The sequence below is a fragment of the Clupea harengus genome, chromosome 4, assembly GCF_900700415.2.
Source record: "Clupea harengus chromosome 4, Ch_v2.0.2, whole genome shotgun sequence".
Classification (NCBI taxonomy): domain Eukaryota; kingdom Metazoa; phylum Chordata; class Actinopteri; order Clupeiformes; family Clupeidae; genus Clupea; species Clupea harengus.
This window is the reverse complement of record NC_045155.1, coordinates 22,953,557-22,975,799: the sequence shown is the minus strand read 5'-3', so window position 1 is coordinate 22,975,799 and position 22,243 is coordinate 22,953,557. Positions and strand designations below refer to the sequence as shown.

Sequence of the window (22,243 nt, the reverse complement as noted above, 5' to 3'; positions counted from 1 at the left end):
ATGCAGTCTCCGATATAGGCAACACCAAGTGTGAATTATTTAGAATTTCAGCTGTTGTGAGTTTGTGAATTTGATTTTCCTTTATCTCCCTTTTTGAACAAAGCGGTTCAGAGCTAAACGAGTTACAGTAGATTTGGTATAGAAGCCTGCATCTTTGTTTACTACGTAGACATACGTCATAGCGCAGACGCACGTCAAAGCGCAAACGCGGTATCTACGTTTCTATATCGATGGTCAATCTGCCCCAAAACCATAGAAGAAGAAAATGAACTCGCAGATTCATCACAATTGACAAAATAGTGACATATGAGTGTCTATATATTTTAACTATCGACAATTGTACGTAATTTAAGTAAGCTACCGGTATGTAAATAATATGAGTTTGATCAAGTGTCAAGCTTTTTGTTATTTCTTTTACTGCTTTTGACCAGATGGTTATGTAGAAAGTGCCAATGTCGAATACGTGCTAAAAAAGCCTTTTGTTTGTCGTGGTTTGGTTGAATCCGAATTGCTAGAGATCGCAAAACAATAGGGTTATCAAAACAAGCCTTAACGTTAACTGCGTCTGATGGTGGTCTACTGATCGCTGCGTGCCAGCCGGTAACCTAGGTTCACACATATTTATCTTATAAGGCAAGCATATTCATCGAAATTGGGATATCTTATTGTAGAGGTTGGTGACTTTCGTTAACTTGACTGTTACGTTTCCCCCTTGCATCTTGATGTCCAGCATAACTTCAAACTCATTTTCTTGTAAGCTTTGAAATAATTGTGGTAACGTTTGTTAACGTTTGTTCTTTCATTGATGCAATGGAAACGTTATTCAAAGCGAGGGTGTAGGGAACTTTAACGTCCATAACCGTAGAATATTCAAAGGTGAAGGTGAGGTTGGCGCTATCAGGCCCTCCGACGTTTGAAAAGTACAGTTACTTTCGAATGTTTGATTTCAGCTTGCTTATCTACAGGTACTACAATTCAAGCGGTAACTGTAAAGATAGAATACTGTTTAAAAAACTGTAATAATATCGTGTTTGTATTCTGTCAGTTTTGTCTGAATAAACAGAATAGCTAACGTCAGTGGAGGGTTGCGTTGGAGCTAGGTTACCTTGTCTATGTTAACTTTACAACGTGAAAGACTACTGGGTAGACTGATATTATTTGTATTATGCTGCTTTGCCAAACACGCTATGGGAGTAGGGACGGGGAACCGAAACCCGGTATTGAATGGGCACCGGGGCTAAATTATTAAAGACCGTAGTATTGATGACCTCCGACGTTACCAGTTTTTTTTTATCGGTATTTTTTTGTAAGGTTTTGGTGTAATAATCTCACGCTACAACCTCTTTCCTGCTATCAGTATCTGTGCTGAGCTCCTCCACACACAAACACACACGGAGGGAAGTCGGCCAACCGCAGAGCAGAGAGGCCGCGGTGGAGAGTGAAGTGAAGATTACTCGAGTTGACAACTACGCTCGTTACTGTGAGTAAGTACAACAAAACCTTCGCGATTAAAAAGCCAATACTTTATAAAGTTAGCTGCTGGCTGAGATAAATCAGCCCCTCCTCCCTCTACCAGCAGTATGTACAGCCAGCAGAGGGAAGACCGGGTGAATGACTGATGCCTGTGTTCTTTCTATACTTCACTCATTTTTTTGATTTCATTATTGAACATTATTTTTGTTGACATTTTAGATTTGTATCCAGTGAGATATTGTTCAGTTTATATAGTGACTTTGCTGTTGTAAACATTACCGTTGCTGCTCTAGAAACAACATTTAGTAATATTTAAAAAGGAGAGTAACATTGTTTCTTTCCGCTAACACGAAATAATGTAGCTATAGGCAATGCTAGTCTAGACTGCTGCATGCAACTCGCCTCAATTTGGTCACCAATGACCAGGTGGGAAGAACCTGTCCCACTAATGGCGAACCTTCATATTTCACCAATATAAACTTTCCATTCACATCATTGTCGTCTAGGGCTCTGGCTTGGGCACTGGGAGCTTGCAGTTTTTTTTTATTGTGGGGTTGTGGCATTTGTAGATGTTTGGCCAACGGCAGAAGCAAGATATCTCACCGTGCATGATTTTTCTTGGTTCTGTGACTTGGTGCATTGCCAAAGTTCCCTTCACAGGGTTCACAACCGCAGGGACGGCTTCACACCCCTCACAACCTCAGAGTGTGGACATCTGCACCCTGTTGGACAGCCGAGTCGGCAGTGTGCCTAACTGCGCTGCCAACACAATCAGGTGTGCCATTTCCATGTGACTTCTCAGAGAAGTTCATTTGTTCCATATGACCTGCTGGAAGCCTGACCGAAAGGAAATGGTGCTTAGCAGGGAAGAAATATTTTTGTTTTGGTACTGAGTTACCAAACCATCACTCATAACTGGATTACATATCTCAATCACATCTCTTAGCGCTGGCTCCAAGTCGGCCCTCACAACTTGTTTGTCATGTCGAAGAGATGCTGAAATTGTGGCATAGGACCGAGCCAGTTGCTGTATAAGCCAGACATGTGGACTAGCCTATTTTGCGACTGCCACCAAAATGAAAAGATTGCACCTCAGCATTGAGCGCATTCAAAATGTTCTGAAAAATCCACTTTGAGGATAATTTCGACCTCCCTTACAGCACAGGTACAGTGGGGAAAATAAGTATTTTTAAGCGTAAACTAGATATCATGAGGTAGGTATACATGGCTGCCATGAATGCATACATACACAGCCAGAGGTACCGTGATTTGCACAGATAAAGAAAGATGTGGTGGTTTTCAAGAACCTTATGTATGTGACATACATACCATATACAGTGGGGAAAGTAAGTATTTGAACCCCTGCCGATTTCCCAAGTTTGGCCACTTGCAAAGAAATGTGTGATCTATAATTGTAATAGTAGGTGTATTTTAAGTGAGAAACAGAATATCAACAAAAAAATCCAGAAAACTGCATTTTATAACATTTGTGACTTAATTTGCATTTGATGCAGAAAATAAGTATTTGAACCCCTAGCAAAACATGACTTAGTACTTGGTGGAATAACCCTTGTTGGCAAGCACAGACGTCAGACTTTTCTTGTAGTTGGTCACCAGGTTTACACACATCTCAGGAGGGATTTTGGTCCACTCCTCTTTGCAGATCCTCTCCAAATCCTTAAGGTTGCGTGTTCAATGGGAGGGAATGAGGTTCAAGCCCAATATTCCACGGTACATGGCCCCATCCATAGTCCCCTCGATGCGGTGGAGTCGTCCTGTACCCTTGGCAGAGAAACAGCCCCAAAGCATAATGTTTCCACCTCCATGCTTGACGGTGGGGATGGTGTTCCTTGGGTCATATTCAGCATTCTTCCCCCTCCAAACGCGGCAAGTCGAGTTGATGCCAAAGAGCTTGATTTTGGTCTCATCTGACCACATCCTGTCTCCCAATCCTCCTTAGATTCATTCAAGTGTTCATTGGTTCATTCAGACAACCCTGTACATGTGCTTTCTTGAGCAGGGGGACCTTGCGAGTGCAGTAGTACTTCAAACCATTACGGCGTAGTGTGTTGCCAATGGTTTTCTTGGTGACTGTGGTCCCAGCTGCCTTGAGATCATTCACAAGCTCCCCCTGTGTAGTTCTGGGGTTATTCTGCACCTTTCGGATGATCACCGATACCGCACAAGGGGATATCCTGCATGGAGCCCCAGACCTAGAGCGATTGACAGTTGTTTGGTGTTGCTTCCATTTACGAATAATCGCACCAATAGTTGTCTGCTTCTCACCAAGCTGCTTGCCGATGGTTTTGTTACCCATTCCAGCCTTGTGCAGGTCTACAATCTTATCTCTGACGTCCTTGGTCAACTCTTTGGTCTTGCCCATGGTGGTGAGGTTGAAGGTGTGAAGTATGTTTCTTTGGACAGGTTTCTTTTATACACGTCACCAGTTGAGATCAGGTGTACCTTGTTAGGCCTAATGAGGACTAATCTGTGTGCTTCTTGGGCACATAACTGGTCATTGGGAGCCAGAATTCTTGCTGTTTGCTTGGGGGTTCAAATACTTATCTTCTGCATCAAATACAAATAAAGAAGTATAAATGTTATAAAATGCAGTTTTCTGGATTTGTTTGTTGATATTCTATTTCTCACTGTTAAAATACACCCACCATTACAATTATAGATCACACATTTCTTTGCAAGTGGCCAAATCGGCAATACTTATTTTCCCCACTGTACATGCCAGTGAGGCGAAACGCTCATTTCGCTTTGAGTGGGCTTGTTGTGTGGCCAGTGTGGAAAGACTGGACAGACTGGATTTGCAAGCTAGTTAGCAAGCTAGCCAGCTAGTACGGTATCCAGTCAATTGTCTACTTGGTAACTTTGCTTTCTCTCATTGCCACTTCATCTTTTTGGTGTTGAGGATGTTATGGGTTGTTTCATGTCTCTGTATGGTGTTGAGGATGTTATGGGTTATTTCATGTCTCTCTATGGCAGTGGTTCTTAACCTGGGTTCGATCGAACCCCAGGGGTTTGTTGAGTCACTCTCAGGGGTTCAGCAGGGGTCAAGGCACACACAGTATAGCCCGGTTCACACTAGCAATGTCGGGCCGTTTTTATATATACCTATGTTTTGAAGAAATCATATTTTAGTTTTCCAATTACGAAGGGTTCGGTGAATGCACTGATGAAACTCGCAGGGTTCAGTACCTCCATTAAGAACCACTGCTCTTTGGTGTTGAGGATGTTATGGGTTATTTCATGTCTCTGTATGGTGTTGAGGATGTTATGGGTTATCTCATGTCTCTCTTTGGTGTTGAGGATGTTATGGGTTGCTGTACATCTACAGACTTTCTGGCTCATGAGGTTGAGGGTGTGGCTTTCATCACTGTTAAGGATGTGCTGGGTTGCTATATGCCTATATCTGCACTGACATCATTATCACTTGTTTTTTCTGTTTCTTCATTGATGGTCCTTCCACTGTAGCCTAATTTTGGTCTACTGAGTGATGGAGGATTTCACTCTTTCCCCTTTTCCTCCTTCGCTGATAACTGCAAAACTTCAAAATGTCTATGACTACCACATAATAATGCCTAAACCTTACAATGTAAACTAAACCGTTATATATACTTGCATTGTAGTTAATCAACATTATAGTTTACCCCTCTTCTTTTGGTAAGATATCGTTCTCTTGTGGCTGGGCCACCTGGCATTTGGAACTTTTTTCAAATTGAATAGGCATCTACTCGGACACCTACATTTACTTGTCCTTGATATTTATACTTCTGACACTTTTTATGATTATTATTACGTTCTCAATGTAGGGTGGTACAACCAATGTAAAACCATTCAAATTATACATTATTATGGTTTGTGAAGCTAGGTGGACCTGAACATTCAGCCTTTCCTGCACACACTTCAAGCCACTTGTGTTCCCTTTTAAAGGATCAATTAGGTTGAGTTAGTGGAGCACACCTGCACAGCAACTGTTTTGGTACTATATGTATGCATATATATGTCAAATATTTATTTATTTATTTTATTTTTTTGTGACTCACAGATTTTCAACATTTCTCATGTCACGTACGGGTCTGCTAGCGATTGGAGGTGGCCACGTCGAGCGGTGCCCTATTGGCTCCGTGTTGATTCTAGGATTCACCATTTCGGGGGACGCAACCGTTCTTTTGACCCTCTTGACTGCCAAACACCTTGTTCCCTAATGCTACGTAATGGGAATAAAGCATACAGAAAGAAATCTATGAAAAGTTTGCCTGTGACGACAGTAGATATACACTGAAAAACCCTTCCAGACTGATAATATAGAAACTATTGGTAAGGAATCTATTTTCCAGAAGTGCACCAACAATCTGATTCCGTAGCCGTAGTTGGTGCCATATGTTAAAACATAAAATGTTGTTTGGAGTTATGTTCTGTGAAATTTGGACTTTTGAAAGAGGATGTTATTATCTTCTAAGAGGCTTCAAAAAGTTATGATTCCAAGGTTACAGTAAATTCCCATTTCTAACAGCAGGCAGGTGTGTCCATAGTTCAGCATTCTACTCTACTCCACTTTATAAAAAGTAAGTAAGGGCATGCCAAACTGCCTGTGAACGTCCAGTTTAGCCTCCAACCGTTGAAAGTCAATTGAAATAACTGCATATGCATATGATGAAAGTTGAACAACTGGCTACAGTGTTGTAAGTAACCCTCTGCCCTAATCCCGGGTTTGGTATTGGCCATGACAGTTTAACTGGCCTAATTGTTAGTGATTTTCTAGCATATGTTTAACAACTTAACACAAATGTGCAATTAGCATATGTTTTTATAGAAACACAGAGTGATGGGATAGCTGTGGAAAGGAAAGCACAGAAGTAAGGGATGAGTAGACATGGAGAAAAGACTTCTGACTTCCGCGACATATGAGTAAACCCATGTTGAACTCTGAAGCACTGCTACGATAATGACTATGGGTTTGGGTGTCTAGCTGGAAAGCAATTGTTACCCCTGTGGGGTGAATGCTGAATGCAATCGGCTAATCCTAAATTCTTTGTGAATTTCCAAATCTGTTCCCATCCAAACCCTCTCTCTTTTCCTTGTCAAAAACAATAATATAAATTCAACAGCAAGAGAGAAAGTAAAACAAACAAAATGCATGTTTTTTTACTGATAGAAAATATTCTAATATTTGGGCTTATTGCATCTCCTGTGTGAAGAATATAGTGTCCTGGACTCTTGTTAGCTCAGGTATGGAAATGTCAGCATGGTCCAGCTGTATTAATTCATATAAACATTTTGACATAAAAGAGTCTATCTGGGCTTCAGTGACTGTGTGCACAGCGCATTGATTGGAAAGTGGTCTCTTAATCTATCACAAACTCACTCGTCTTGCCCTCGCTGATCAATTTGCAAAATATTGCATAGGAAAAACTATTTTACCATCTTTTTTTTTCTTTTCTCCTCAGATGTAAACTGGAATAATTAGCATTAAGCCAATGTGTCAATATGGGCCTGGATTTTGATGTAAAGACATTCTGCCACAATTTGAGGGCCACCAAGCCTCCATACGAGTGCCCAGTGGAGAGCTGCCGCAAGGTGTACAAGAGCTACAGTGGAATTGAATACCACCTCTACCACTATGACCATGAAAACCCTGTGCCACTGCAGAGCAACATGCCACAGAAGCGTCGAAAGGGGCGTCCACCCCGTGTATCCCAGATTGGATGTGTTGATGATGGAGTGGGAGTAGATCATGGAGTGCCCATGGGTATTACAGTTAGGCGGACTCCAGGTAGCCCACTGGACCAGTCTGAACACTCGCACTCCCCTGGCAGGGACACTATGACCTATGCACAGGCCCAACGCATGGTGGAGCTGGAGATTCAGGGGCGTATCCATCGCATCAGCATTTTTGAAAACCTGGATGTGGTGTCTGAAGACGAGAACATTGCAGATGACCATACAAGTGAGGGAGGAGGTGGAATGTATAATGGAGGTGGATGTGGTGTCAGTGCAGTGGGCACTGGTGACATGGCTGGGGGCAGCAGTGATGTGACGACCAGTGGCAATGGTGCAAAATGTGTTGGTGCTACACCCAAGCCTGGCAAGCATAAAAGCAAGGACAAAAAAAAGGAGGGTGGAGGCTCACATCATCATAGTTCTTCAACTGGGCCCACAGTTAAACTACCTGAGGTGGTCTACCGAGAGTTGGATCAGGAGAGGCCTGATGCCCCACCACGCCCATCCTCCTACTACAGGTTTGTCTTGTTCAAGTGAAATTGAATCTTGACCTTCTCTACAGCTGATCAGAGGTGTACGTGTTGTAAACCTCCTTTTCCTCTCTCGTTCTCAGGTACATAGATAAGTCTCTGGAGGAGCTGGATGAAGAGGTGGAGTACGACATCGATGAGGAGGACTACATCTGGCTGGATATAATGAATGACAAGCGTCATAGTGACGGGGTGGCACCTATCCCTCAGGAAGTCTTTGAGTATTTGATGGACAGGCTGGAAAAGGAGTCATATTTTGAAAGTCATAACAAGGTGAGAAACATGACGCAATGGTAAATATATCTTCTGAAATGGCCTGTAAGGTTTTTTTTGCCAAATTAGTGAATTATCTGTCTAACAGCTTCGCACACACCACCAGCAGGCTAGTTATATTTTGGCCATATATGTGGCTTACATTTCTTACATTAACCGTAATTCACAAAGCCCCTTAGGGCAAAAATTCATACTGAAGTCTGGTAGAAGTAAGAAGTAGTCAAGAGGACTCCTAACTCAATGAAACCAGAAGTTAATGTTTCCAAAACAAACATCAGTTGCTGTTGTTCCCTGTCACAATGTTTTGGAAACATTAACTTACGCAGAATTAAGATGCCTACACAATTGTGAAGGGAAAAAAGATTGTTGTGGGGCTCGTGGATGCAGTGGTGTCACCAACCAACTGAAACGACACAATCAATGCCGAAATTAAGCATTAAGCAACTCTGCACTACTTGCCAATAAGGAAAGTGCAACTTTCTAATGCCATTTTGTTCATCAATTTATATGCTGCCAGATATATTGGCTAATAGGCTGACAGTTCAGTTAAGAAGCCAATGACAAGTGAGCAATTAAATCTAAGGTTTTACTGTAAGGAAAAACTTCCTGTCTACACAAATGTTTCATCATACAGAGCCGGTTAATTCACAGGTTTGTTATATAAAATGTAAAAATACTGTAATCAATCAATTCAATCTTATATAGTGCTTCTCTAAATACCCGAAGTCGCTTTAGAGTCCAGTAGTCATTCATACACAGTCATACCGGTGGTGGTAAGCTACATCTGTAGCCACAGCTGCCCTGGGGCAGACTGACAGAAGCGTGGCTGCCAATCAGCGCCTACGGCCCCTCCGACCACCACCAACATTCATTCATATTCATACGATGCAATGCGGTTTATAGGCGGTTGGGAAAATACAGTAGTAGAATTAAATAATACAGATGGAATAGATAAAGATAAAATATAAGCCTGTTTACATATCTCAAAATTAGGTTTTAAGCGAAAGTGACGAGTGTATACACCATTATTGTACATTATATGTATTTTAGTCGATAAAAAAGTCCTGGTTGACAGTGCAGTGAGCGATATACAATGCAGACAAGCAGGTGAACAAACATGCAGTGCGACCTGGAAATGTATTGCCAGTGATGTGCTTTCCCGTCCCCACCACTCTCTGTAGTGCAGCCTGTCAGTTTAGGAGGACGCAGGTGTTCACTGCGTAAACACCCACCCTGTCAATAGCTGTTCTATTCACATGCTGAAGACTTGCTTATTACCTGTGGCACAGCCTAGACTACATGTCCATTGTAAACAAACTCAACCAAGTATAATTATTATAATAATTATAATAATATAAATCCAGGTATAATTCCTTTAATTTTGAGGCAAACCCTGCCATTTCCTAGTTGATGGTATATGGAATTCCATTGGCGGAGACAGCCTTACTAGATTCAGCTCTCGTCCAAAAGCCACAGAATACGCACTGAAACTTTTGCCTTTGACACGCAGCTAGATTTATTTTCAGATAATAACCACCGGACTATACATTATCCCGCTTTATTCGGTTACTTGTCAAAACGATAGAAGAAATTCCTCCAAAATGTGACTAAATCATTAGTAATGTGTTTTGTTGTTGTGATGTGTGCTTATGGCCTGTTGTTGAGTTAAAGTGAGCATGCCTTGTTGTTAATGCGAATGAACTCCAAAACTATCATGCTACCAGGCTCACATGCCATCCATACACAACACATTTCTATTGAACTATATTTAGCTTTATTGTCCACTTAGCAATATCTGCATTGCTACTATCAAATTTAATTTTGACAATCACTCTAGTGTCCCAGCCACTATTACGTTTTTTCAGATGCTGCTCAGTAATTTGTAATCTTATATATTTGCCCTTGTCATTTTTAGTGCAAAATGTCTTAATGATGAGTGTGATATTGTGATGTCCATGCAAACTCGTCTCATAATTTTTCTTCACCTCGAAGGGAGACCCCAGTTCACTGATCGACGAGGATGCTGTCTGCTGTATCTGCAACGACGGAGAATGCCAGAACAGTAATGTCATTCTGTTCTGTGACATGTGCAACCTGGCGGTACATCAGGAGTGCTACGGTGTGCCGTACATTCCTGAAGGCCAGTGGCTGTGTCGTCGCTGTCTGCAGTCACCCTCCCGGGCTGTGGATTGTGCCCTCTGCCCCAACAAGGGAGGTGCCTTCAAGCAGACAGATGATTCCCGATGGGCCCATGTCGTCTGTGCACTATGGATCCCAGAGGTGTGTGTGTGTGTGTTTTAGCTTTTTTTTGTGTGTGCGTGTATCTCTACAAATTCCAGTGTCAGTCACCAATGTATATCAGTTTTATAATTCCTAGGAAAACTTCAGGCATTATTTTGTTTGTACTAGCTTCCTGCTGCTATACCACAAATCTTCTGTTAGAAAATTCAAAGCGGTGGCGGCATCTGGTAGAAGCCCAGTAGAGGGAAAGGAAGCGTGAATGGGGGAAGGGAAGTGAGACGAGGATCAAGCAGCATGTACATGATGCAGACATAGAATCAACCAAATATTTTGAACATTGATTATATTGGCATACATGGAGCCGGGGTCTGAAATAAACATTTTTCACTGCCTGTGGCAGGTGGGCATTTATTTATTTCTGTATTAATCGCCATTTCATTTTTAAGCAAAATGCTAAGCAACACATTTAAACATGCCTCTCCTTCAGAGACTTACATCAGAATCTGAGTCTGATCGGTCATCAGGCCTACTCCCATGTTTCCCAGGAAACTTAAGATTCTAGATAGATGGCGAGGACAACTGAACAGTCGGGAGGTCTGACCATGTGGCAGTCTGCACCTGCAATTGCTTTTGGGCAGCTCCATTATTTGAAACCCTTCAGAAGGTAGAAGTTGAGGTAAACAAGAGTGAGGATTTGATCACAAACCCTGAACCTAGGACAAAGTTGTCCTGCTCTCCTGTGGACCTCTGCCCAGTTGGTGTGCTTGATCCTATGTTGGTACACCGGGGTTTTCAAGGCTGTCTGACATCTTGGGCACATCAATACCAAAGGAATCCTCTAGTTCTAGTTCTGCATCTCCAAATATTTCTCTCATTCAGTGATACAGTCTAACAATGTTCCGTTGGATATGGAAGGACAGTTGTATGGTAGGTTACATTGACAAATCACTTATGCTCACACTCTGGGGCCATGCATGCTAGTTTTGTTTTCCTAACAATAGCTCTCTGTCCAATAGTTCTGTCCAATAGCGTTTTTGTGACTAGTAAAGGAACATGAGTCACGTGAAACGACGAGGACGGAGAAGCTATAAGAGCTGCTGAGGAGTGTCATGACTAGATGTTCTCTAAATGCCTTAATGCCCTGTCGTTGTACAGCATGTCCTGTCGTTGTACATTGCCAATCCTGAAATAACCAGAAACTGTTGACAAAAGCTATGTCAACAAAGTGGAAGAAAAGACTTTTCCACCACTTCTGTGTTTTTTGAAGAAAGCTATATGTATTTATCATTTGATTTGACCTATCAACACCGCCCATGTTTTTATTGTTATCCTTCATTTTTGTAGGCTGGCGAACTCATTCTCTATCCCAGATTGTATCAGTTCTTATGCTTGTGGAAATTGTCACTTGACTGCATCCACTGGACCTCTAAAACATCTCCCTCTATCCTACACCACCTATTCCCATGTCTTAATTTGTATCTTTTTCCATCTTTAACTTGCTAACTGACACACGTAATTCAACGTTAATGCGCGCAACAATGTGCGTAATGACGTAAGCAAGTTATCGACTATTACATTAGTTGCCAACTATTTGTATAGTCGTTTTTGTCAATGAAGTCAGTTAGTTGTTGCAGCCCTACTTTCAGGGTTTGTCTTTAGGGGTCATGTGTAACATCATTTTCATCTGTCTCTTCTAGGTATGCTTTGCCAACACAGTCTTTCTGGAGCCTATAGACAGCATTGAGCACATCCCACCTGCACGCTGGAAGCTTACCTGCTACATTTGCAAACAGCGCGGTTCTGGAGCGTGTATTCAGTGCCACAAAGCCAACTGTTACACCGCCTTTCACGTGACGTGTGCCCAGCAGGCAGGTCTCTACATGAAGATGGAGCCAGTTCGGGAGACGGGGGCCAATGGTACCTCTTTCAGTGTCCGAAAGACAGCATATTGTGATATTCACACTCCACCTGGCACAGCCAGGCCAATAGGAGGAAGTTTGGGTACTGGGAGCCTTGGATCTTCCAACAGTGAAGGAGGAGAGGGGGAGGAGGATGATGAACTCATTGTAACTGGAGAGGAGGAAGGAAAAGGAGGGTGGAGCTCTGAGCGGGCCAAGAGGGCAAAGGCCAAGTCAAGACTGAAGATGAAGAGAGCAAGGAAAATTCTGGCAGAGAAGCGAGCAGCTGCACCAGTGGTGTCAGTACCATGCATCCCTCCACACAGGTGCTCACACCTACATTGTTAAACCATGTCACACACAACACACTCAATCTCATGTTCATCTGTTACACCATGTCACACACAACACACTCAATCTCATGTTCATCTGCTCATTTAACACTCTTACACCTACACTGTTAAACCATGTCACACACAACACACTCAATCTCATGTTCATCTGCTGATTTAACACTGTTAATTAAGATGAATGTTTGTCACTCTTAATTAAGATTAATTTACCACTCTTAATTAAGCTCTTAATTAAGCTAATTTTTTGTTGTGGCCTATATATGAACATGATGAATAATTTGAAGCATATTTTAAATGTTCAGATCTACAAATATTATAGATCTATAAATAATATATACCAGTATTTTATAGTGGTATTTTGACCTACTAGTAAATGTTCATTACTTTGCAAGATTGAGTAGCATTAGTGCCGATGTTATAAAATTGATGGCAGGTGTTGTTTTTCTACATTACACTGCATTGTCTGCAATATCTTCATTTTTGAGAGTTGGTATCTACACTGCCTCAAACAGGTACTTTAGTTTTCCAGTCTCTGAGCATGATTTTCAGGACCAAATTTTTTTTTCAAACGTGGTGAAGTATCTTTTAATATCATTAAATATTGTTCTTTTTTTTACAGTTTACAAAATCAGACAGTAAATACTGTAAAATAAGTAAAGGAGAAATAGCTGCAGGGGTACAGTGGCATGCAAAAGTTTGGTACCCTATGTCACTTTCTGTTGTGAATAGTTAAGTGAGCAGAAGATGGACTAGGAGCATTTTATCTTACTGCTAAGACTGCTCCTAAGTTACACTAACAATTTCTAAATAAAAGCTTTCTCCTAAATCCTATTCACAATGCTGCTCAGACCAAGGAAAAGCGACAACTCCTAAGCTACGAGAAAGACAGGTCTGTGCCGGTGAATAGGCATGCCCTACCACAAAGAACGATAGCTAAATAAAGATGACAGGCTACAAATGAGTATGTTTGTTCGCAAACGTTGTTGAGACAGGAATTAGCTCAATTTAATTTACAATAAAATGTAATTTCAATTCAATTTCTGCTTTGTTTCGGTTGGTTGGTGGCGTTACAAGCTCCACAATTATTCCATCATGATTGAGATCTTTTGTGATTCTGCATTCACTGCCAAAATGCCCTGTGAAATGAAAGGCCAAACATTCCAGATTATATAAGTATAGTCACACGCTTAAAACAAGCAATTTTTTCTGTCAGTGCAGTAAGTTAATTTTACTCGAATATCTTTTAAAATAAGACGTTCCGGTGACGTCACTAACCCAATGGCCGCTTGAAAGAGGCGCTCCTGTGTCCCAAATCTAAATCCACATTAATTAAATTAGTCCCCTTATTTTCACTAAACCGAATGATAGTACCATCATGACGCATAATCAATACAAAGTAAGGACAGCGAAAGCAACAGATGGTGGAAAAAAAATCTAAGTATTTCGAAGGAGAATGCAGTGCCAAGAGGGGCAAGTCCAGATTTTGAATCTAAATATAAGATAATTAACACTTGGTTAGATCTGTAGTTTTTGCAGTGTTCCAAAACATTGCAACGTGGAATGATAGAAACTGCTTTTTTCCAAAGCAGGAGAGGGCTGTAAGAAGATAGCCAAGCTTTCTCAGGTAGCCGTTTCCACAGCTCCTAATGCAATTATGAAATGGCAGGTAATAGGTCAAGTTAATGGAGGTCAAGTTAAAAAAGGGAAGACCAAGAAAACCTTCCAAGAGAACTACTTGTAGGGTTGCTAGAAAGGCCTGTTTGACTGCAATAGACCTTCAGGAAGACTTGGCAGACTCTGAAGTGGTGTTGCACTGATCTACTGTGAGGCAACAGAAATATGACCCTCATGGGAGATACATCAACAAGAAAACGTCCTCACCACAAAATTCGGTGTCAGAAGTTTGCAAAGGAACATCTAAACAAGCCTGATACATTTAAGAAAGATGTCCTGAGGGCTGATGAAGATAAAATGTAACTTTTTAGCCGCAATGAGCAAAGATATGTTTGGAGAAAAATGCAGGATTTCATAAAAAGATCACCTCTCCAACTACAGGGAAGAATGGGTGACGATTCTCCATTATTTACAAGCTGTGACACGAAGTTACAAAGTAAGTAGCGTAGCTATGTCAGTTATCGGACAGTGTCAAACATCGGCCATTCTGTTAAACAATCAAAATGCTAAGTTTAATAATGGATTAACAATCTATAACTTCAGTGTAATAATGGATTCACATGACAACGCAAACGTTTGCCGATAACACACGCAGTCCGATAATTAACACCGTTACGATAAGGTGCTTTCCGTGCAGGGTGGCCAAAGTTTAGTTTCGGGCCCTTTTCCTTTTTTTTGTTATTTTGAAACTGTAAAAGATAGAAATAAAAAGTAATCTAAGAAATTCGTTATTTTTCACGTTTGGAAATCAGGTAATCTTTTACTCACTTAGCTGTTCCCAGTAAGATACATTTTGATCAGGGGTGCCCAAACTTTTCATGCCACTGTTTTCTCATTCACTGATATAATGGACAATACAAAGATTGCTGAATTTCCATATGTTTAAACACGGCCATTATCTATCTTATGCCAGTTACCACACAGGTAGGTCATTCAGTCAAGACACACCAAAAAGGGCTTTTGTATTCTACTGTTTTCTAGCCTGGATGCCAGATGAACTTAGCCCAGCCCAATGGAGCGGTATCAGACTCATATTCTGACTAGAATTATGAGTATGACATCGTCAGGCTAACTGTTTTCATCAGACAGCAAGAAATGTGGAAAAAAAATCTACATGACATTATAACATTTTTAGTTACTGTATATTAACCGCATTACAGTGTGGTAAATCACAGTATTTTATGTAATTAAAACAAACCTGTGCATTGACTGCACTTCTGTATTAACAGCAGTTTATCAGCGTTATTCAACGTATTCAACAGCATCGTGTCACGTAAAACTTAATGCCATGTTGTTGTGGTGCAAGCGCTACTAGCCATTTAAAAGTAGACATTTTTAAAAACCTTAAACGGTTTAAATGGCAGAGATCTATTTTCATGAAATGATAGCTAGTTATCTAGCTGATGTTCCAGTCTCTTCAATTTAACATACAATTATAATAGGTTAAGGCAAAACCCTCAGGGTGCCTTTGCAGCTTCAAATGAGCATAACTTCATATTCACACATTAACATGAGTTCATATTATCACATGCTAGCAACTGCCAACTGTTAATATGGTTCCGTAAGATAAAGATAGCTAGGATAGTTTAAAAGCTACTATAGGTGGAAGCACTCTGAGTGCCTGTGCAGTTTCATATTAACATGAGTTAATAATACACATTCTGCCAGAATCAGAATCAGAATGGGATTTATTGCCAAGTAGGTTTACACCTAATTTTTTCTGATGTGAAGGTGCATACAGTAAACATTAGGGGTGGGAAAAAAAATCGATTTTTCGATTTCTCTCGATTCTCTCTAGAACGATTCTGTCTCGATTCAGAAAAGTTTAAATCGATTTAAAAAAAAAAAAAAAAAAAATTAAAATTTTAAAATTATTTATTTATTTATTATTATTTTTTTACACATTCATTTTGTGTTGAAATGCAAGCTGCATCGATTATTGCATTGTTCATTGAAAGTCATAATTGTGACAAGGGAAAGCTTTTTCTCTAATAAAAAATAGAGAAGGTAATTCATCTGTTGATTTTCTTTAATTATCAAACACAAAGTAGGAAGTGATTTGAGACTCTGAGTAGCAAACTCAGATGTTTTAAAAATCGACATGCATCGATAATCGTTTTATCGGTTTAGAATTGATTATCGATAATCGGTTTAGAATCGATAATCGGTGTAGAATCGATAATCGGTTTAGAATCGAATCGTTGACCACTGAATCGGAATCGAATCGAATCGTGAGGTGCCAAGAGATTCCCACCCCTAGTAAACATAAAAACATCGAAACACAATAAGTACTACACATAACATAAAAACATAAAAACACAAATAAGTACTACACATAAGAAAAGTACTACACATAAGAACCAAAAAACACAATATATACGATACAAATATATAGACAATGAATATAAAAAAAGTAAAGTGGAAAGTAGAGTGCAAAATGTAAAACAGGAGTGCAATGTGATTGAGCAATGTGCAATGTAATGTGTGTTAATGTAACACAGACTTAGGGTGTGGGGGTGGGATAAGAGTCCAGGTCAGGTGGGGGTCCCGGGCCTTGTTAATAAGGCCAACTGCAGCCGGGAAGAAGCTGGTTTTGTGGCGTGAGGTTTTGGTCCTGATGGACCGCATCCTCCATCCAACTACCAACTGTTAAGATCCTAAGCTAGATATAGCCAGGATAGTTAACAGCCAGTGTTGGGGAGTAACGGAATACATGTCCCGGCGTTACGTATTTAGAATACAAATTATGAGTAACTGTATTCCGTTACAGTTACAATTTAAATAGATGGTATTCAGAATACAGTTACATTGTTGAAATCAATGGATTACATGACGGTACTTCTCTGTTTCACGAGTTTATTCACTCTAAATAAATTAAGGCAACTTGATGCATTTCCCAGAAGCCCAACATGAAAACAAATGAAAATTAGCTATTTGCGTGATCAGTAGCTGCTAATAAAGTCGGAAGAGGAGCAGGTGCCAGAGCCGGCACAACAGAGCCAGGGCAGGAATGCTTTTCTATACTGGAAATAAAACAGAAATATAAACGGCATTTCACATTAAAGAGAGAGAAGGGAGGGCGTAATATAACTGCAGTGCAACATCTGCTTGCCAGCAACCAACCTCCTTTCAGCGTCCAAAGACTCCACCTCCAACCTGAAGAAGCATCTTAAAGTACATTTATTTTTTTAATTAGCCAAGGGTAGTCATCTGCTGTAGTTTTACTGGTCACCTTTCTATTTTATAGTTGTATCAGCCAGATGTGCGACTTTTCATTCTCCTATGTGCTGATTTACTAGCCCCGGAGGCATTGAAAGACTGATTAGCCCTGTTTGACATGCTAGCTAACGTTAGCTAAAATTAGCTCCTGTTCGCTTAAACTGCGGTTAGATTTTTGTAGTATGCAGTTCGGGACTACAAACACAAAATTGTATCTGCAAGTTCAGGTAGGCTACTTGTTAGTAACACTACTGTGGAAGCTTTTATATGTTTAAATGCTTCCACATGGTTTTAGTTGCATGTATGCACCCTCCACTTATAAAATGCAATTCAATGTGGAAGTAATCCAAGTATTCAGAATACAGAATACTCAGATTAGTTAATGTAACGGAATACGTTACAGATTACATTTTTGGGCATGTATTCTGTATTCTGTAACGGAATACGTTTTGAAAGTATCCTTCCCAACACTGTTAACAGCTAGTTTAACTGGCATGATACGTTACATGTTTTACACATCTCATGGAAGGTTGCACTCCATAGCATCCCGTTAAATACAGTTGGGTGGGAATACACGACGTCCATTACTTTATCATTATTGAAGACTGAGTGTGAATGAAAATGTGTTATCGATCCCATGTTGTTTTTACCAGATACATTAATGGCATTCGTATGTGAAAGAGGCCGAGAGAGACTGAGAAAGAGACATCCATTCACGCTTTACCTGGCAGAGTTACTCTGTGCTTAACTAACTACCAGGCAAAAAAAAAAATGCGTTCCCATGTCTATACATACATATGCCGTACCTGAGTAAACGCAATGTATAAACCGTGGTCAATAGTTGGGAAATGACGGTAGCCAACGCCTGTGTCTACAATGCTTAGAGATCAGAGCTACGAACAGCAAGTATGTCTTTTTTTTTTTACAATATCTCAGCACCTCTGAAAATGTTTTTGAAAAATTGATTTAAGCAAAAATTATAATAATGACATTCTTACTGCTCTCAGATTATTGTTGCTGAGTTTGTGCTAAGTAGTAGTACAGTATGTAGCACCTGTATACGCAGTTCTTAACTCCACTTACGAAAGTCCAATTCTGGCATTCATGAAAGTAACCCAAGGATTTAAGAATGTGGAAAAGCAGTCGTAGATAGGCCAGATTGGAGTGTGCCCATGTTCTTAAGGGCTGAACTTGTGAGAAATTGTTGGTGAATGCGTTCACATCAATTCTACAGACATCCTCGGATTAAAAAAATGATAATAATAATAAATACGAAAATATTTATACCATTAACAATTACGTTTCACATTTATAGTCATGATTCTACAAGGCATCGTGATGTCCTAAAATAAATAAAAGCACTACACGAACACTGCAAATGGCAGTGAATAAATAAATAAGCACATAGTGGAATAAGCATAGTGGAATAGAATGGACACGTCTACATTCTGCAACAGTACCTCCACCTCTGCACCGGTGAAGTTAGATCTGCGTTTACTGGCCGGTGCACCACCTGTGGTTGCTTCCCGCTTTGACATGATTTTGATCAGTCTCAAGTTGCTTTCGCTTTGCTTGTGGATTCTGTTTGCACGTGGCTTTGTAGCTGCAAGCCCTTATAAGGAGCTGGCGGGGTGTTTATGTATGCAAATTCAGGTGTACAATAACCCACATTCAATTTAAGAATCAGTGCACAGCTAATAACACTTTGGCGGTATAAGAAATAATTTCCACGTGTTCATGAATCCGGCGTGGATCTTTCTTAGGGTTGGTCTTACAAAGTTCTTAAGAAGATATTTAAGGAGAAACTTAAGAAAATGTTCGAGAATGAGGTCCAATGTTTTTAGATGGTGGAAAATATAAAATGTCAAATCATACAGTGTTGATGAGAGTTTTGTTCAGTGGTGAGTAGGCATGGGCTACATACTCCAAAGCACGATATATAGATCAATAAATAAATGACACATTCAGTTCAAAGGTTGCATCATTCCGGATGGTGTTTGTGTCATTTCGCTGAATGGATGGCTAGTAAGATGAATAAATGCTTGTTTTGCCAGCCAGTTTGTTTGGTAGCTAGCTAGTGTGTGTTCCCGGACTCTCTGGCAAACAGCTGTTTGTTTTGATAATGTATGGAATTGTTCCTTTTCTTTAATGCATTTCTTGAATAATGCTGTCAAGCTAGTATGTGTGGTTTAAAGTTAAAATTACGGTCTGTTCATTGTTCTCAGACCCATCTGATGTTAGTATCAACTTCCCTGATGAAGCAATGTTGCTAGAACTCGAGCCCAGCTGTTGGTAGAGTTTCAAAGTTGGGAAATAAACAATTTTCACTTCTCTTCTGTCTTTGTGTTGCTAACTCTTTTACTACTTCTAGTGTACAGTCAATGTTGATCTTGACAAGAATTGGCATCCCTGCTGTTGTTAAATAAGCAAGCCTAGTATTTTTATATCCTTCCCCTATCCTTATGTATCACAAATAATTGCAACAATAATCAGAGCAGTAAGAATGTCATTAACATTGTTTGTTAAATCAACTGTAAACACACAGTTTTCAAATAGCTATTTTCAATACTGCTGAGATATTGTTAAAAAAAGACACACTGAGTCTTTGTGGCCAAGACTTTTGAGCTCTGGACATTGTGGACACAAATGTTGACTACATATAGGGGATTAAAGCGTTCATCATTTTCATGTGGTTTGGGTATTAAACTTGAAAATAAGTGGCCTTTGTCATGCATATGGCTGGGATAGGTGTTAGTCACAGGTAAGTTCCCACTCCCCAAAGGTCAAAGCAGTCTGGAATGTCAATGTGGCCCTCTCTGCTCCCCACACAATCATTTTGCAAAGTCAGTGCATCGTAAGAAAAGAAGAGATAGTAAAGGCATTTCATCTGTAGTCCAAATCCAAACCATGCAATTGATCAAATTATAATGTATAGATGATTCAATCATATTGCATTCCTGGAAAAAAGACAGGACCTGAAATGAAAAAGTTGTGCAAATGTCTTAAAATATTTGGTTCACACAATAAACACAAAAACCTTCTTTATTTTTACAGGTTGAGTAAAATTACAAGTAATTTGACAGTGCCCAGGAAGAGTCAGTTCATGCAGCGCCTGCACAGTTACTGGACCCTGAAGAGGCAGAGTCGTAATGGAGTGCCACTCTTGCGTAGGCTTCAGACACACTTTCAGTCTCAGCGCACCAATGAACAAGTGCTCCCTGCAATAGTAAGTGTTTCTGGTTATCTGCTTTTCATCTTGGAATGAGTATTTCATCCCCTGAGGCAAGCAAGTGAGAAATGGAAGTTAGGACCAATAATGATGTCAAGTGAAAAGATGCAGAGGGCCGTGCCACTGATGTCAGGCATCATGTTAAATGACATCATCCAGCTGAGGAGCACCTGGATGATCGGCCATCATATTAGTCTTGTGTGATGTGCAGTGAATACTGTGGGTTTCTAAAATAATGTATTTGACACGCCTCACACTATTGCTATACGCAGTGTGGTTTGACATGATCTACTGTAAAACGTCCAGCAATAACCTAGTCTCCAAAAATCCCTTTGATAATCTCTGGGTAAAATATTTTATGCCATCAAATAAATGCCAGCCTCTCTGCAGTAAAATGATTAGCCACTGACCCTTTTATTCTGAGTGTGCCTACACGTGCAGATGCATTATAACGCGTTAAGAGGCATGCAGTAAAATAGTTTAAGCTCACACTAGCACATACAGCAAACTTAAGATGTTATGATGGGCTATGTAACACTACTCATTGCTTACATCATTTAGTTGTATATTCCTCATGATGACACAAAATGAAACATTTAGGTATGCACATCTCTATAGTGGTCTTGTGTTTCTACCTTTTGTTATTATTATTACCTTTTGTTCAAATGATTTTATTATTATTATATAAGCAACTAGGGTTGCAAAGGGGTAGAAAACATTTCCGGTAAATTTCCAGAAAATGTCCATGGGAAGTTAAGCTCGGGAATTTTGGAAATTTTGAATTTTTTTTGTGCAAAAGTTAGCCTATAACAGGGAACTTAAATGTAGTTGAAAACAAGACTAGGTAAGCCTAGCTCAGCTGGACCCTGGATGCAGCTAGTTGGGAACATTGTCTTGCAGAAACGTAAACCTATGACTTTCTGTTGTTTTTTTAACATCTTTGTCATTACCTAGCATATTGATTACTTGTTACACTGAAGCCATGTTCATTTTAATACCAAGTTTATTTAGGCTACCTTTTTACAGCAGTGAAAGTAGGTGTATGTATGTCCACACAAAAGTACACCATCACCTCGATTACTCGCGGCTGTTGGGGTCCATAAAAAAAGTGCGAGTATGGAGAATTATCGAAAATAAAAGTAATTAATGCAAATGAAAGGCTTGGGGCAAATCCACTCCACCGCTGTAGTGTCACCAACAGGTCAAAGGTACATTCGTGAATGAACTGCATGAAGGGAATACAAAAATGAGACAGGGCTGAATTCCTTGGGGCAAGCTGAGATCAAAGCACACATTAACATTTTAATAACTAATATTCATAAAATGTTAAATATATACAGTATGTAATAAAAAATATATATGCATACAATTTCCTCCATTTTGATGATCTTCAGACAGAGCCTCAAAGAAGTTATCACATGGATTATTAATTTTTGAAAGCATTTGCCCATAACAGCCAATACAAATTGGTGGCAAAGCCACCAGCCAGGAAGTGGAATAGGAATAAGTCCAGCAACAATTACCCCATTTGACAAACTGGGGGCGCAAAAAAAAAGATGTATAATTTCAAGTACATTTATTCACAATTACAGTAGCCTCAAGTTGCCACCAGAGGGCAGA

At 40.1% G+C, this 22,243-nt stretch overlaps 1 protein-coding gene across 10 annotated transcripts in view; it reads left to right on the top strand.

Moving 5' to 3' along the window:
• Positions 1–226: 226 nt before the first annotated feature.
• Positions 227–22,243, top strand: part of brpf1 (bromodomain and PHD finger containing, 1) — a 74,315-nt gene continuing 52,298 nt past the window's right edge. For 2 of the 10 annotated variants that reach the window (XM_031566817.2, XM_031566815.2), the window contains exons 1-7: positions 406–673; positions 1,358–1,484; positions 6,933–7,724; positions 7,820–8,009; positions 10,002–10,289; positions 11,948–12,474; positions 20,449–20,620. In XM_031566817.2, the coding sequence (XP_031422677.1) occupies positions 6,973–7,724; positions 7,820–8,009; positions 10,002–10,289; positions 11,948–12,474; positions 20,449–20,620 (1,929 nt within the window). In that variant the 5' untranslated portion in view covers positions 406–673; positions 1,358–1,484; positions 6,933–6,972. Of the gene's footprint in view, positions 364–405; positions 674–1,357; positions 1,485–2,121; positions 2,249–5,530; positions 5,803–5,998; positions 6,051–6,932; positions 7,725–7,819; positions 8,010–10,001; positions 10,290–11,947; positions 12,475–20,448; positions 20,621–22,243 lie in introns of those variants that run through there. The other 8 variants (XM_031566810.2, XM_031566808.2, XM_031566809.2 and 5 more) reach the window with 8 other exon arrangements.